The sequence below is a fragment of the Neoarius graeffei genome, chromosome 2, assembly GCF_027579695.1.
Source record: "Neoarius graeffei isolate fNeoGra1 chromosome 2, fNeoGra1.pri, whole genome shotgun sequence".
Classification (NCBI taxonomy): Eukaryota; Metazoa; Chordata; class Actinopteri; order Siluriformes; family Ariidae; genus Neoarius; species Neoarius graeffei.
Window position 1 is genome coordinate 57,871,155 of NC_083570.1, and position 15,384 is coordinate 57,886,538.

General features: G+C 46.6%; 1 protein-coding gene across 1 annotated transcript in view; it reads left to right on the forward strand.

The window, feature by feature from the left end:
• LOC132869657 (protein saal1-like) overlaps nt 1-14,776 on the forward strand; it is a 28,574-nt gene extending 13,798 nt beyond the window's left edge. The window contains exons 4-5 of the mRNA XM_060902953.1: nt 9,318-9,376; nt 14,626-14,776. Of these exons, the coding sequence (XP_060758936.1) occupies nt 9,318-9,376; nt 14,626-14,776 (210 nt within the window). The remainder of the gene's footprint in view (nt 1-9,317; nt 9,377-14,625) is intronic.
• The last annotated feature ends 608 nt before the right edge of the window (nt 14,777-15,384 follow it).

The window sequence follows — 15,384 nt, forward strand, 5'->3', positions numbered from 1 at the left end:
CCACAGATTCTCTCAAGTAGCTCTCTTGTAATCTTTAGACATGGATTGTAAAAATTAACCACTTCAAACTTTGTATCCCCAGCCCACACTTCAGTCCCAATAACTTCTCATCATCTCTAGCTGCTTTATCCTTCTACAGGGTCGCAGGCAAGCTGGAGCCTATCCCAGCTGACTACGGGCGAAAGGCGGGGTACACCCTGGACAAGTCGCCAGGTCATCACAGGGCTGACACATAGACACAGACAACCATTCGCACTCACATTCACACCTACGGTCAATTTAGAGTCACCAGTTAACCTAACCTGCATGTCTTTGGACTGTGGGGGAAACCGGAGCAAACCCACGCGGACACGGGGAGAACATGCAAACTCCGCACAGAAAGGCCCTCGCCGGCCCTGGGGCTCGAACCCAGGACCTTCTTGCTGTGAGGCAACAGCGCTAACCACTACACCACCGTGCCGCCTCCCAATAACTTCCGCTTCTACAGTATATTTAATTTTAAAGGCTTATAACTAAGACCCTGTTGGATGAACATAGCTACTCCTCCTCCTGGTCTTATACCTCTATCCTTCCGTATAGCTGTGTATCCAAATATTCTGAAGTCTAGTGATGGTTTCAACCAGGTTTCCTGTACGCATATGATGTTTGGTTTATCATGTTGCTTTTCAATAAAATACTTAAATTCTTGGCCATTTGCTATTAAGCTTCTGGCGTTCCACTGCAGTATGGACAGTACCATCACAATCCGCCACCACATGACTGCTGACTTTCATTTACCTTTGCTGTTAGTATTTCATTAATTGCTCCAAAGGACAGATCTTCCATTCCAAGATACTTCTTAGCTGCTCGTATGATGATATACCGGTAGGTTTTTTGTGTCCTACTTTCTACTGTTGCTGAACAATTAATACATTCCACCACAAATGCAACAAATTTCCGTTTGTCTACAATGAGGGTGTTGTCGTTGACATTGTGTCTCGGAGTTTGAACAAATGTTTGCGGTAGAGGCTGGGAGGCAGAAAGTACTCGGGCGATGGGCTTTGCTTTGCTATTCACTTTCTTAATAGCTTCAGCATAAGACAATTTCTCCTTTGCTCGCACATTCTGTACTTGCACTGCTTTTTTTGTTCCTCGCACCCTTTATATGCCGCACTATGTTCGCCCCCACAATTACAGCACTTTATTTTTGTACCTTCAGCGCATTTGCCATAATCATGTTCGCCCCCACATTTGGCGCAGCGGGGTTTAGCCATGCATACCATGGTAATGTGTCTGAATCTTTGGCATTTGTAACACCTCATGGGGGGGGATATATGGTCTAACGCTGTAACTGACTGTGGCAGTGGGGGCGTGGTCAAGCGCCAGTCTGTGACAGGAGGGCGGAGTCAGGGAAGGTAAGTGGCAGAATCACTACACCTGAGAGCAATTAACCTGTGTTTGTGTGTCTTCCCAGTGACCGCGCCCTATATAAGGAGGGAGAGCAGAGAGCAGAGGGGCTCATCCCTGAACGAGACACCCATCGTGTGTGTGTCTGTTTGAGTAATTGTTAGACTGAAAAGTGTAACAATAAACGCTAATTTGAACCTGATCTCTGTCCTGCCGTCCTCTGTGCTCCCCCCACTAGTATTGAACCATTACAGTGGTGCCGAAACCTGGGACCAGAGTGGAGCACCAACCGATCAGCCCCATGGAGTCCTCCCCGTTCGCCAACCTGGTCCACGCCCTCGCCACGGCCCAGCAAAGCCAGCACCAAGCGCTCGTCACACTCCGGAAGGAACAAGAGCGGCGCTTCAAAGCCCTGGTGCTGGCCCAGCAGGAAGACCGCGAGGCGTTCCGGCACCTCCTCGCGTCTGTGGGGTCCACCAGCGCTCTGGCTGCGGGCCCGTCTCTCCTCACCATCACCAAGATGGGCCCACAGGACGACCCCGAGGCGTTCATCACGCTATTTGAACAGGTCGCAGAAGCCTCAGGGTGGCCGATGGAGCAGCGCGTGGCGCACCTCCTCCCCCTGCTAATGGGAGAGGCACAGCTGGCCACGCTACAGCTCCCCGCCGACCGCCGGCTGGCCTACGTGGACCTCCGCCGGGCCGTCCTCTAGCGCGTGGGGCACACGCCAGAGCAGCAGCGCCAGCGCTTCCGCGCTCTGCGCTTGGAGGAGGTCGGCCAGCCGTTCGCGTTCGGCCAGCAGCTCCGGGACGCCTGCTGGCGGTGGTTGAGGGCCGACGATCGCAACGCCGAGGGGATCATCGACCAGGTGGTGCTGGAACAGTTCAGCGCTCGCTTACCAGCAGGAACCGCAGAGTGGGTCCAGTGCCACCGCCCGGCGTCGCTGGATCAGGCAGTCGAGCTGGCGGAGGATCATCTGGCGGCTGTTCCGGCGGCAGGACAGCAGACGGCGTCTACTCTTCTCTCCTCTTCTCTCTCTCTCTCTCTCCCCCTCCTTCTGTGTCCTGTCCTCGCCCCATTCCCCCATCGCGGAGATGGGGGCCAGCACCACCCCAGCCGGCCCGCCGCACCCGTGGTGCCCTCCCGTTTCTCCCTTCTGTGTCTGTCTCTCCCCCCCCAGGTGAGTGAGCCCCAGAATGCCGGTGCAGAGGGAAAGCCCGGGCCGGTTTGCTGGCGCTGCGGGGAGCCGGGCCACCTTCAACAACAGTGCATGGCAATGGAAGTGGGCGCGGTGTTTCGGATCCCCGATGCGCCAGAGGCCGCCCTCAATCGGGCCAGAGCGTATCGCATACCGGTGAGTATCCAAGGGGCTACATATCAGGCATTGGTGGATTCGGGTTGTAATCAGACCTCAATTCGCCAAAGCCTGGTGCAAAATGAGGCATTGGGGGGAGCACAGGGGTGAAGGTGTTGTGTGTGCACGGGGATATTCACAGCTACCCTTTGGTGTCGGTCCACATTTTTTTCAGAGGGGAAAAATCTATAGTGAAGGCGGCGGTTAATCCTTGCCTTACCCACTCTTTAATTTTGGGGACTGATTGGCCGGGATTTCGGGGGTTAATGACACGCTTAGTAAAGAGTGGGTCCTGCCATTTGACAGGGGGAGGTCCCAGTGTCGCTTTGGCGGGAGCAGCTGTCACAGAGCCATCTACGTCATCTCCGCATCAGAGTGAGGAGCCGCCGGCTCCTCCTCTCTCTATTGAGGAATCCCTCGCGGATTTCCCATTAGAACAATCGCGAGACGAGACTCTGCGACATGCGTTTGACCAAGTGAGAGTAATCGATGGTCAAACGCTCCAGCCGAACGCCACCCCGTCCTTCCCCTACTTTGCAATTATGAAGGATAGGTTATACCGAGTGACGCAGGACACTCAAACTAAAGAGCGAGTCACGCAACTTTTAATTCCAAAGAGCCGCCGGGAATTGGTATTCCAGGCGGCTCACTTTAATCCCATGGCTGGACACTTAGGGCAGGATAAAACACTAGCCCGAATAATGGCTCGATTCTATTGGCCGCGTATTCGCGGCGGTGTTCGTAGGTGGTGTACGGCATGCCGCGAATGCCAATTAGTAAATCCAGCGGCCATTCCAAAAGCGCCTTTGCGCCCTCTTCCATTGATCAAGACCCCGTTTGAGAGAATTGGGATGGATCTCGTCGGGCCATTAGATCGGTCAGCATGAGGGTACCGCTTTATATTAGTTCTGGTGGACTATGCAACGCGATACCCAGAAGCAGTGCCTCTGCGCAATATCTCAGCACGCAGTATTGCAGAGGCACTCTTCCGCATCATCTCCCGAGTTGGAATCCCGAAAGAGATTCTGACTGATCAAGGCACCACATAGAGACGCCCCCGGGGGTAGTAGTGCGTAGCCGCCCTTACAGGTTACCCGAACACAAAAAAAAGGTGGTTCGGGAAGAACTCGAGACCATGCTCGAAATGGGCATCGTCGAGGAGTCCCACAGTGACTGGAGCAGCCCGGTGGTCTTGGTACCCAAGGCCGACGGGTCGGTCCGGTTCTGTGTGGACTACAGAAAAGTCAACGCGGTGTCTAAATTCGATGCATACCCGATGCCTCGTATTGATGAGTTGCTCGATCAACTCGGCACTGCTCGCTTTTATTCGACGCTGGATTTGACGAAGAGATATTGGCAGATCCCCTTGACTCCACTATCCCGAGAGAAAACGGCCTTTTCCACACCGTTTGGTTTACACCAATTCGTCACCCTTCCGTTTGGGCTGTTTGGGGCACCCCCTACGTTTCAGCGGCTGATGGACAGAGTCCTCCGCCCTCACGCCATGTATGCGGCCGCCTATCTGGATGATATTATCATCTATAGTAATGACTGGCAGAGAAACCTCGAACATCTGAGGGCCGTCCTTAGGTCGCTGAGACGAGCGGGGCTCACAGCCAACCCAAAGAAGTGTGCGATTGGGCGGGTGGAAGTACGGTATTTGGGCTTCCACTTGGGCAACGGGCAGGTGCGTCCCAAAATTAATAAGACGGCAGCGATTGTGGCCTGCCCTAGGCCCAAGACCAAAAAGGGGGTGAGGCAGTTCCTGGGGCTGGCTGGCTATTATCATAGGTTTATACCTAATTATTCAGACGTCACCAGCCTGCTGACTGATCTCACTAAAAAGGGGGCACCAGATCCGGTCCAGTGGACGGAGCAATGCCAGCGGGCTTTTTCGGAGGTAAAGGCTGCACTGTGTGGGGGGCCACTTCTACACTCCCCTGACTTTTCTCTCCCCTTTATGTTGCAGACCGATGCATCGGACAGAGGGCTGGGGGTGGTTTTGTCCCAGGAGGTGGAGGGGGAGGACCGCCCTGTCCTGTATATCAGCAGGAAGCTGTCGGTGCGTGAGGGGCACTACAGTGCCATAGAGAAAGAGTGTCTGGCCATCAAGTGGGTGGTCCTCGCCCTCTGGTACTACCTGCTGGGGCTCTCTTTCACCCTCTGTACGGACCACGCGCCCCTCCAGTGGCTCCACCGCATGAAAGATGCCAACGTGCGGATCACCTGTTGGTATCTGGCACTCCAACCCTTTAATTTCAAAGTGGTCCACAGGCCGGGGACGCAGATGGTGGTGGCGGACTTCCTCTCCCATCAAGGGGGGGGGGGGGGGAGTCGGCTGCAGGCCGGACAGCCACCCGGCCTGAGTCGGGCGGTGGGGGTATGTGGCAGTGGGGGCATGTGGCAGCGGGGGCGTGGTCAAGCTCCGGTCTGTGACAGGAGGGCGGAGTCAGGGAAGGTAAGTGGCAGAATCACTACACCTGAGAGCAATTAACCTGTGTTTGTGTGTCTTCCCAGTGACCGCGCCCTATGTAAGGAGGGAGAGCAGAGAGCAGAGGGGCTCATCCCTGAACGAGACACCCGTCGTGTGTGTGTCTGTTTGAGTAATCGTTTGACTGAAAAGTGTAACAATAAACGCTAATTTGAACCTGATCTCTGTCCTGCCGTCCTCTGTGCTCCACCCACCAGTATTGAACCATTACACTGACATACCCAATTTTAATCCTGTCTGGCAATTTATCCTCATCCATCACCAGCATAACAGACAGACTTGCACTTTTAATTCCATTTCTTGTGATAGGTAGAAGTTTCACTTTAATAACTCATGCACCCCTCACACTAGTTTTAATCTCTTCTTCAGACATGTCGGTCGATACTCCTGAAATCACCCCCAAAACTTTTCCTCTCTCTTCCCACACCTGTGGTTTAATCACTTCCCCAAGAACATCTTACACTTCATTAAACTTTGTTGTTGGTCTCTATCTCGACAAACAATCATTAGATTACCATCTCTCAAAGGCCAGACTGCAGGAACATTTCCGACCAGTTTGTGAACTTCTTCACTGGCCTTTATGGGATTGACAGTACACGGGGATTGAAATCGAAGTATTACTTTTAATTCAGTTGGTTTACCTTCCTCCCTACTGCTCTCGTCAGATTCAGATGATTGTCCCTTCCTTCTCTTGTTGTGATTGACCGTCTGAAATTCACCTGCTTCAGTGCGTCTTTCATTAGCCTGTATTGGGTCAATGCCTTGCTCCATACCATCTATTTCTTCTCCCTCATCCTCGCCTGCCATCCTGCTTCCTCCCGGATCACACCTCAACCCCCCTACAGCTGGTCAGAAAAAAAAAAGCCTTCTTCTCAAACTTCCGGACGCTAAAATATTCCGAATAGCAACCTGAAATGCCTTCGCTTCACTCTGCTACTCCCCCCGAGCCCACAGCAAACCTCTTCTCAACCGCCAAGCTTTCCCGTCCTCCATTTTTCTCTCCTGTTTCAAATTTGTATCCCACAATGCCTTGTGCGAACAGGGAAAGCCCACCATGTGATGAATGACATAGTATCTTGAATTGGGTCACGGTGAAGCAGGAAAAAATAGCGGAGAATTTAGGGCCACGAAGCTTGAAATTCATTAATTATTCTATTAAAAAAAAACTAATAAAATTAGAAGTCTGTGATTCGAATTCAGTAGCTTTTGGTCCACTAAACAAAAATAATTGGGTGTCAGGGAAAAGTCTTTTAATGACCTAAACTTGAAAAATCTGAATAGGGATGAGCGAGTACTGAGCGAGCATTATCTGTATCTGTATCCGTTAACCCTATGAATTACCTATATCCGTATCCGTACTCGGAGTGGGCAGGGCCTAACCAGGAAGTGGGTGGGATTTAACCAGGAAGTGGGTCTGGTTGTCTTGAAACGGGCGGTGCTTTAACCAGTATGTTATTTTAAGCATGCAATTGACGTGGGTTGATCAGAAATTGTTATATTTATTGCTGATTAGAAAACTATTTACAGGACAGCATCAGCATTGAGTTTCAGATCAATGGTTTTGATCACGATAGCAAACGAACTATTTACAGAACAAGTTTTGCAACAATGAATACAACACATGCAGTTGCAATTATGAAATGTAATGAACAAGAGTTTTCATACTCAACTTTCTTTTTTTAACTTTTAATTTTTTTTATGATCAGTGTGATTTTTTTTTTTGTTCTTTTTGATTTTTTTTATTTCCACACCAGGTGTGTGTGTGTGTGTGTGTGTGTGTGTGTGTGTGTGTGTAGCTTAATTTGTAATATTATTTATACCACTACTACCTAGAAAGTGTCAGACACTCAGTGCGTGAAGTAAAATAAAACTGGTTAGAGCCAACTGACGGTTTTAAAAAAACAAACAAACTCCGACGACTGGCAGAGAGAGAGAGAGAGAGAGAGTGTGTGTGTGTGTGTGTGTAGCTTAATTTGTAATACTTATACCACTACTACCTTTATTTTTACATGAATTACAGCAAGAAAGTGTCAGACACTCAATGCATGAAGTAAAAAAAACTGTTTTTCACCGACGGTTAAAAAATTTTTTTTAAAAATCTCCGACAGGCAGAGACGCAACGCGAGTCGCTTTCTACCAAGCACCACGTCTGAATGAACCCACGTTTACCAGAACTCTACTGGTTATAAGTAAGTACAAACTGAAATAAAAACAAAACTTGAAGCTGAAGAAACCCGAAATGTTAACGGAAAGAGACAGAGAGCTGTTCTCAGTGTGAGTGAGCAGAGCGGTGTGTGTAGGGGAGGGGCGCTGTGACACTGTGTGAGGATTTTCATTCAGTCCGAGCACAGATATTGACTCGTATTACTCGTATAATACTCGTACTCGGCAAAAGTGCTTTATCCGTACCGGATACTCGTTTCAGCCGAGTATCCGGCTCAACTCTAGTTTTCACACACTGTTGCTGGTATTTTGGCCCATTCCTCCATGCAGATCTCCTCTAGAGCAGTGATGTTTTGGGGCTGTCGCTGGGCAACACGGACTTTCAACTCCCTCCAAAGATTTTCTATGGGGTTGAGATCTGGAGACTGGCTAGGCCACTCCAGGACCTTGAAATGCTTCTTACGAAGCCACTCCTTCGTTGCCCGGGCGGTGTGTTTGGGATCATTGTCATGCTGAAAGACCCAGCCACGTTTCATCTTCAATGCCCTTGCTGATGGAAGGAGGTTTTCACTCAAAATCTCACGATACATGGCCCCATTCATTCTTTCCTTTACACGGATCAGTCGTCCTGGTCCCTTTGCAGAAAAACAGCCCCAAAGCATGATGTTTCCACCCCCATGCTTCACAGTAGGTATGGTGTTCTTTGGATGCAACTCAGCATTCTTTCTCCTCCAAACACGACAAGTTGAGTTTTTACCAAAAAGTTCTATTTTGGTTTCATCTGACCATATGACATTCTCCCAATCCTCTTCTAGATCATCCAAATGCTCTCTAGCAAACTTCAGACGGGCCTGGACATGTACTGGCTTAAGCAGGGGGACACGTCTGGCACTGCAGGATTTGAGTCCCTGGCGGCGTAGTGTGTTACTGATGGTAGCCTTTGTTACTTTGGTCCCAGCTCTCTGCAGGTCATTCACTAGGTCCCCCCGTGTGGTTCTGGGATTTTTGCTCACCGTTCTTGTGATCATTTTGACCCCATGGGGTGAGATCTTGCGTGGAGCCCCAGGTCGAGGGAGATTATCAGTGGTCTTGTATGTCTTCCATTTTCTAATAATTGCTCCCACAGTTGATTTCTTCACACCAAGCTGTTTACCTATTGCAGATTCAGTCTTCCCAGCCTGGTGCAGGTCTACAATTTTGTTTCTGGTGTCCTTTGACAGCTCTTTGGTCTTGGCCATAGTGGAGTTTGGAGTGTGACTGTTTGAGGTTGTGGACAGGTGTCTTTTATACTGATAATGAGTTCAAACAGGTGCCATTAATACAGGTAACGAGTGGAGGACAGAGGAGCCTCTTAAAGAAGAAGTTACAGGTCTGTGAGAGCCAGAAATCTTGCTTGTTTGTAGGTGACCAAATACTTATTTTACTGAGGAATTTACTAGTTAATTCATTAAAAATCCTACAATGTGATTTCCTGGATTCTTTCCCCCCATTCTGTCTCTCATAGTTGAAGTGTACCTATGATGAAAATTACAGGCCTCTCTCATCTTTTTAAGTGGAAGAACTTGCACAATTGGTGGCTGACTAAATACTTTTTTGCCCCACTGTATATTAATATATTATCATAACATCAGAAGAGGAGAGAGAAAAAGAGCAGAAGAGTAGTCAGTAGAATACGGAGCTGTTTTAAGGCTCAAGGTCACAATAGTTTCAGATGTCTGAAGGAGATTTTGTTTAATAGCGTCCTTTCTGTTTCAGGTGTATTTTCCAGGATATACATTAGTAACACGAATAATAATTTTTTATTTATTTCCCCCTTTTTTTTTTTATAAACACCTGAGGCATCTTCATCAACACCAACTGACGTCAAGATCTGCTTGTTTTATCTCAATGCAAATGTCAGCTAAACCACACCTTCTGTTACAGGAAATCTGTATAGGAATTCTGGGAAATATGGCCTGTTTCCCTGAGACATGCGCATACATGTCAACCTTTGGTCAATTAAACCTGTATAACCAACCTCCAAAATCCGTATTTCCCTTATAAAATCCTTATAAGATGCAAATTAAAATAATTTACCTAAAATTTGAATGATAAATTATCATTGATAATTAACAATGATATGTCCAAGTTACTTTTTATTCAATATTAATAACAATAAACCTTCAGAATGAATACAAAGCTCCAATGTTTGACAAAAACACAAAGTGTCACTCTAATGTTCTGAATTGTACTCCATGACAGCTTTTTTAGCAGTCTGCACCAATACCTCACTAGGCTGCATGTCACAGCAAGTGTCTGTGTTGATCTTGCCGGAGTGCCCATTCAGAATCTTTTCAGTCGCTAGTGAAAGTCGCTCAGGTGGAAATACGCGTTTCAAACAAAATATTACTTCCCGGTTGGCGGGATTCTCACAATGCGGTGTGTGCATGATCAAAAGTGGAACGAAGTCTTGCTACCACAAGATAACGCGCGATTTCATAAGACTCTTTACTGGCTGTTTGTGCTTTCTGTGGTGTACAGTACGTTTGTAAATGTTATGCGCTCTTTTATCATCGTGGGAATTGATTATAGCTCTAAATAAATATTGAAGTTTTTTTTAAAGAATACGTATAACTTTATTTGTACGCTCGTATACTACATTTATTGAATCAAATCCGTATAAAATACGGACATTCCATATAGGTTGACATGTATGCATGCGTGTTCATCAGTCAGAATAATGAACTAAGGTATGTAAACATCCTTGTGTCCCTTATGTATTTAATTAGTTAGTTCATTTTTCGTGTTCAAAGGTGCCCTTCCACCAAAAACGTTTAATACTGGCTCTTTTTGAAATACCATAGTTCACTCCAAGTTGCATATGCATGCTGCATGTGAAAATGTAATTCTACTCCCATTCCCTGTATTAGCCTATGAAAGAAAATAGTCAGAAAAACGAGCGGATCAGAAAAAGCCATACGATCTTACGTCACTTCGAAAATTAGTATTCATGGCCTCGCCCACCTTGGCTTGCGACCGCCCATGGGAAGAAAGCACGAGGAGAGAGACGTAATTCGCCCCGAGGCGCGGTGCTCCGCATCAGTTTCGTTTCAACGGCGGCTCCAGCCTGACTTTGCACGCTCGTAACTCGGGCAGGGGAGGTCCCAGCTTCCCCAGACTTGGCAGCCAGCAACCCCTGCCCTCTCCCGAACGAACCAGCGCTGCCAGGGCCTGTCAGCTCCCAGCCAGGGGACGTTATTCCCCCCACACACCCCGAGGCAAGCTTCACTCCGTGCCTCGTGCCTTGATGAGAGCCGCTGCTGCAGGGAGTATTCAATTAAATACATAAATAAATAAATGAATGAATCCCTCCCAGTCACACACACACACACACACACACACACACACACACACACACACACACACACACACAAGTGTTCTGGTTGGGGAGAGAGCTCCCTTCCTCTGCTCTCCCTCTCCTCTTATAGGGCGCAGTCACTGGGGAAGACACACAAACACACGTTAATTCCCGTCAGGTGCAGTGATTCTGCAACTTACCTTCCCTGACTCCACCCTCCATTCACAGACCGACGCTCAGCCACACCCCCGCTGCCACATCTACATTGTTATTGGTCAAAACATCGATGTCGAGACCATAATAGCCAATCAAAACAGTTTTTAAAAAGATGCCCACATCCGCTTGTTCTGGCCCACTGGAGGTAGCATCACAGTGCTGTTAGCCAATCAGAGGTAACACATTTACTGATTGCTGTTAGCCAGTCAGAGGTAACACATTTAAATGTCATGAATATTAATGAGTAAGAGCTGAAATCCTGTCGTTCTTCCGCCACCCACTCCTCCACCAAATTAGAACAGCCTGAAACAGGAGAACCACAGCATTTTTTTTTCACTAAAACCGGCTCACAGGGCATTCATTCATACTAGAGATAACTAGCCTGGCAAGCCAGACTAAATGTGAATATTTAGTCTGGCCTCGCTCGTAGACATTTCCGAAGGGGGTGGGAGGAACAAACCGCTGTCTTTCAAACTGTTTCTGTGCGTATAGGCCAATGCTCTGACCAATCAGCACAACAGTGACTGTGACGTAGTCAGAGCGACAGAAAGCAGTGGGGGAGGCCTTGAAATAAATAATTTTTCAAAATGCGTATTAATTAATAAACAGGTTCTAGATATTAAGAAGTTTGGAGATAATGACCACAAGTTTGGAGTCTGTACCACATACACTCATTTTTTTTTCAAGTGTTTTTCAAGGGTTTGCTTAAACTGTTTTTTGAGAGTTTTTATTTAGTGGTGTTTGGTGAAATAATTTCCCTTAAATTTAAAATAACGGGAAAATAAGAAACAATCAAAAAGTAATGTTTCAAAGCTGTTTATTAATTCTTCGTACTGCACAAACTAGCCCCATCCTTTTGGCTACGAGTGGAGCCAGCTGGTAGATCAGACTTTTGCCATAGCCGGTTGGCAAAACAGCGAAAACGTCCTTCTTGAAAAGGAATGAGCGGAGAGCCTCTTCCTGCTCATGTTTCAACGAAAACTCCAAGTCTAATTCTTCTAAAACTGATTCCAAAGCGGAGTCAAACACGCGCTGTTCACTAGCCGTAGCCATCTTTCCTGTTGCGCTTTCTCCAGCGTCGCGCAGCTTTGTCGTCACTCCTGCAAAAGCCCGCCCAAAGAATCCAAACAAAAACCTTGCGTTGTGATTGGCGGGCACGATTTGATGCCTGGGGTGTTTTGTTTATATGGTGCGAGGCTAGACCCACGCGTCGAATAGAGGGAAGAGGGATGCCAGAGACCACAGGTAGCATGACTGTGGGGGTGGACTTTAGCGTTCCTGAAATCAGCCTCATTGCACCGTTAAGGGCTGTATCAACAGCCTTGCTGTGCATACTGTGCAACCAGACAGCGGCAGCATATCCTGCTATAGAATAAACCAGGGCCAGGGTTGAAGTGCGTAGGGTAGTGAACTTGGCAACCCAGTCGGCTCCAACAAGCTTCCTGATGATAGAAGAGTGGTGAGGACAGTGGCAAAAATCATTGGGACTTCTCTTCTTTCCATTCAGGACATTGCACCAAGGCGCTGCATGTCTCGAGCCAGAAACATCATCAGTGACCCCTCACACCCTCACTATGGACTGTTCTCCCCTCTGGCCTCTGGACAGAGGTTCCGCATTGTTAGCTGCAAGACTACCACATTCTGTAACAGTTTTTTTCCCCCAGGTCATCAGACTGCTGAACTCCAAACCCATTAGGTGCATTAGGATGCACCTGTTCCTTATTGGAGTGGAATCACAGTGCATACATATCAGAACTTTCAGTAACACACAGGCTTTGTGAAGTATACACTCGGTACCCTGTGTCTGACATTACCAAGCCTTGGATTTTGTATCACTTTACTGGTTTTTACTGTGTTTGTGTTTTTGGACTGAGTATTGTATTACCTCCAATATCCTGTCTGTGCCTCACTCAGCCACTGCCTGTTTTTTGACTCTGCCTTTGTCTCTGTTTGCTAGTGTGCTTTTAATAAAACTCTTCCTTCACTTACATCCATCTACCACCCTTACATGACACAAACTGTCAACTGTCTAACAAGCTAGTGGATTAATAAAACTGTTTTAACAAGTTTTATATGAAACTGTCATGAATATTTTCCAACCCCAATTCCAAAAAAGTTGGGATTCTGCGTAAACTATAAATAAAAACAGAATGCAATAATTTGCAAATCAGGGAGACCCTATATTTCTTTGAAAATAGTACAAAGACAACATATCAAATGCTGAAACTGAGAAATGTTATTGTTTTTTGAAAAATATATGCTCATTTTGAATTTGATGTCAGCAAGACATTTAAAAAAATTTGGGACAAGGACATTTTTACCACTGGGTTGCATCACCTCTGCTTTTAACAACACTCTGTAAACGTTTGGGAACTGAGGAGACCGATTGCTGAGAAATGAAATTTGAAAGAGAAATGTCCCATTCTTGCCTGATAGACAATTTCAGTTGTTCAACAGTTTGGGGTCTCCTTTGCCATAATTTGTATTTCACAATGCGCCAAAAGTTTTAAATGGGGGAGAAGTCTGGACTGCAGGCAGGCCAATTTAGCACCCGGACTCTATTACGACAGAGCCATGTAGTTTTAATATGTGTAGAAAGCAGTTTGGCATTGTCTTGCTGAAAGAAGGAAGGCCTTCCCTGAAAAAGATTTTGTCTGGATGGCAGCATATTGCTCTGAAACGTGTATATATCATTCAGCATTAATGATGCCTTCCCAGATGTACAAGCTACCCATGTCATGTGCATTAATGCACCCTCATACCATCACAGATGCTGGCTTTTGAACTGATAACACGCCGGACGGTCCCTCTCCTGTTTAGCCTGGAGGACATGGCGTCCTTGATTTCTAAAAAGAATTTCTACTTTTGATTTGTCAGACCTCGGGACAATTTTCCGCTTTGCCTCAGTCCATTGTAAAAGAGCTTGGGCCCAGAGAAGGTGGCGGAGTTTCTGGAGATTTTTTATATTTTGTTTTAACTTGAATTTGCAGATGCAATAATGAACTGTTTTCACAGACGATGGTTTTCTGAAACATTCCTGAGCCCACACAGTGATTTCGACTACAGACACATGTCTGCTTTTAATGCAGTGTTGCCTGAGGGCCTGAAGATCACAGACATCCAGTGTCAGTTTTCAGCCTTGTTTCTTGCATACAGAGATTTCTCCAGCTTCTCTGAGTCTTTTAATGATATTATGTACTATAGATGATATGATCCCCAAATTCTTTGCAATTTTACATTGAGGAGCGTTATTCTTAAATTGTTACACTGTTTTCCCACACAGTCTTTCACAGAGCAGTGAACCCCTCCCCATCTTTACTTCTGAGAGACTCCGCCTCCCTGGGATGCTCTTTTTATACCCAATCATGTTATTGACCTGTTGCCAATTAACCAAAGTAGTTTGTTTTTTAAACATTACACAACTTTTTCAGTCTTTTGTTGCCCCTGTCCCAACTTTTCAGAAAGGTGTTGCTGACATCAAATTCAAAATGAGCATATATTTTTCAAAAAACAATAACATTTCTCAGTTCCAACATCTGATATGTTGTCTGTGTACTATTTTCAGTGAAATATAGGATTTCTATGATTTGCAAATTGTCACATTCTGTTTTTATATATGTTTTACACAGTATCCCAACTTTTTTGGAATTGGGATTGTAAGTCCATGTCCATGTCAAGGTCAAAGTCCAAGCCCAGAGTCATACTTGAGTCCATGCCCATGCTGAGGCCTGTGTCTATGCCCACATTCAAATTCATGCCCATGCCGACATCAGGGTCCATGCCCATGCTCAATCCCAGTATTATGCCTGAGTCCATGCCCATGCCTTAGCCCATGCCTATGTTCAAAATCATGGCCATACTGATGTCATGGTCCATGCCCATGCTCAAGCCCATGTCTATTCCCAAGTCCATGTCCTGTCTGGAGCCCAAGTCCATGTCTTGTCTGAAGCATGAGCCCAAGTCCATGCCTAGTCCAGAGTCCAAGTCCACGTCTAGTCTGGAGCCTGAGTCCAAGTCCACGTCCTTGCCATGTTTAAGTACTCTGTTTAAATGACTCTGTTTAGTGACTCTGGTTTCTGTTTGTTTTGTTTCAGTTTCGTTTGTTTTCATTACTCTCACCTTGCCTTACTTTTGTATATAGCACACCTGTTAATAAACATTTTCCCTGCAATTACATCTGTCTCTATGCTGCATTTGTGACAAACAGACAGTTGCCATGGACACAGTTCTGATTATAGACTCTGACGGACCACGTCCAATGACATCAAGCCGCAGAAGGAATTCCAGTAAAATTTGTTGCTTTAATAATGACATTAATGTTGGACAACATCAGCAGTATAATAAGCTGGATAATGTACCAGTCTTTATGGCGAAATAAATTGGTGATTCAAGACTTGTGTTATGGATTCTATAGTAACAACTTATTCACAAAGACTT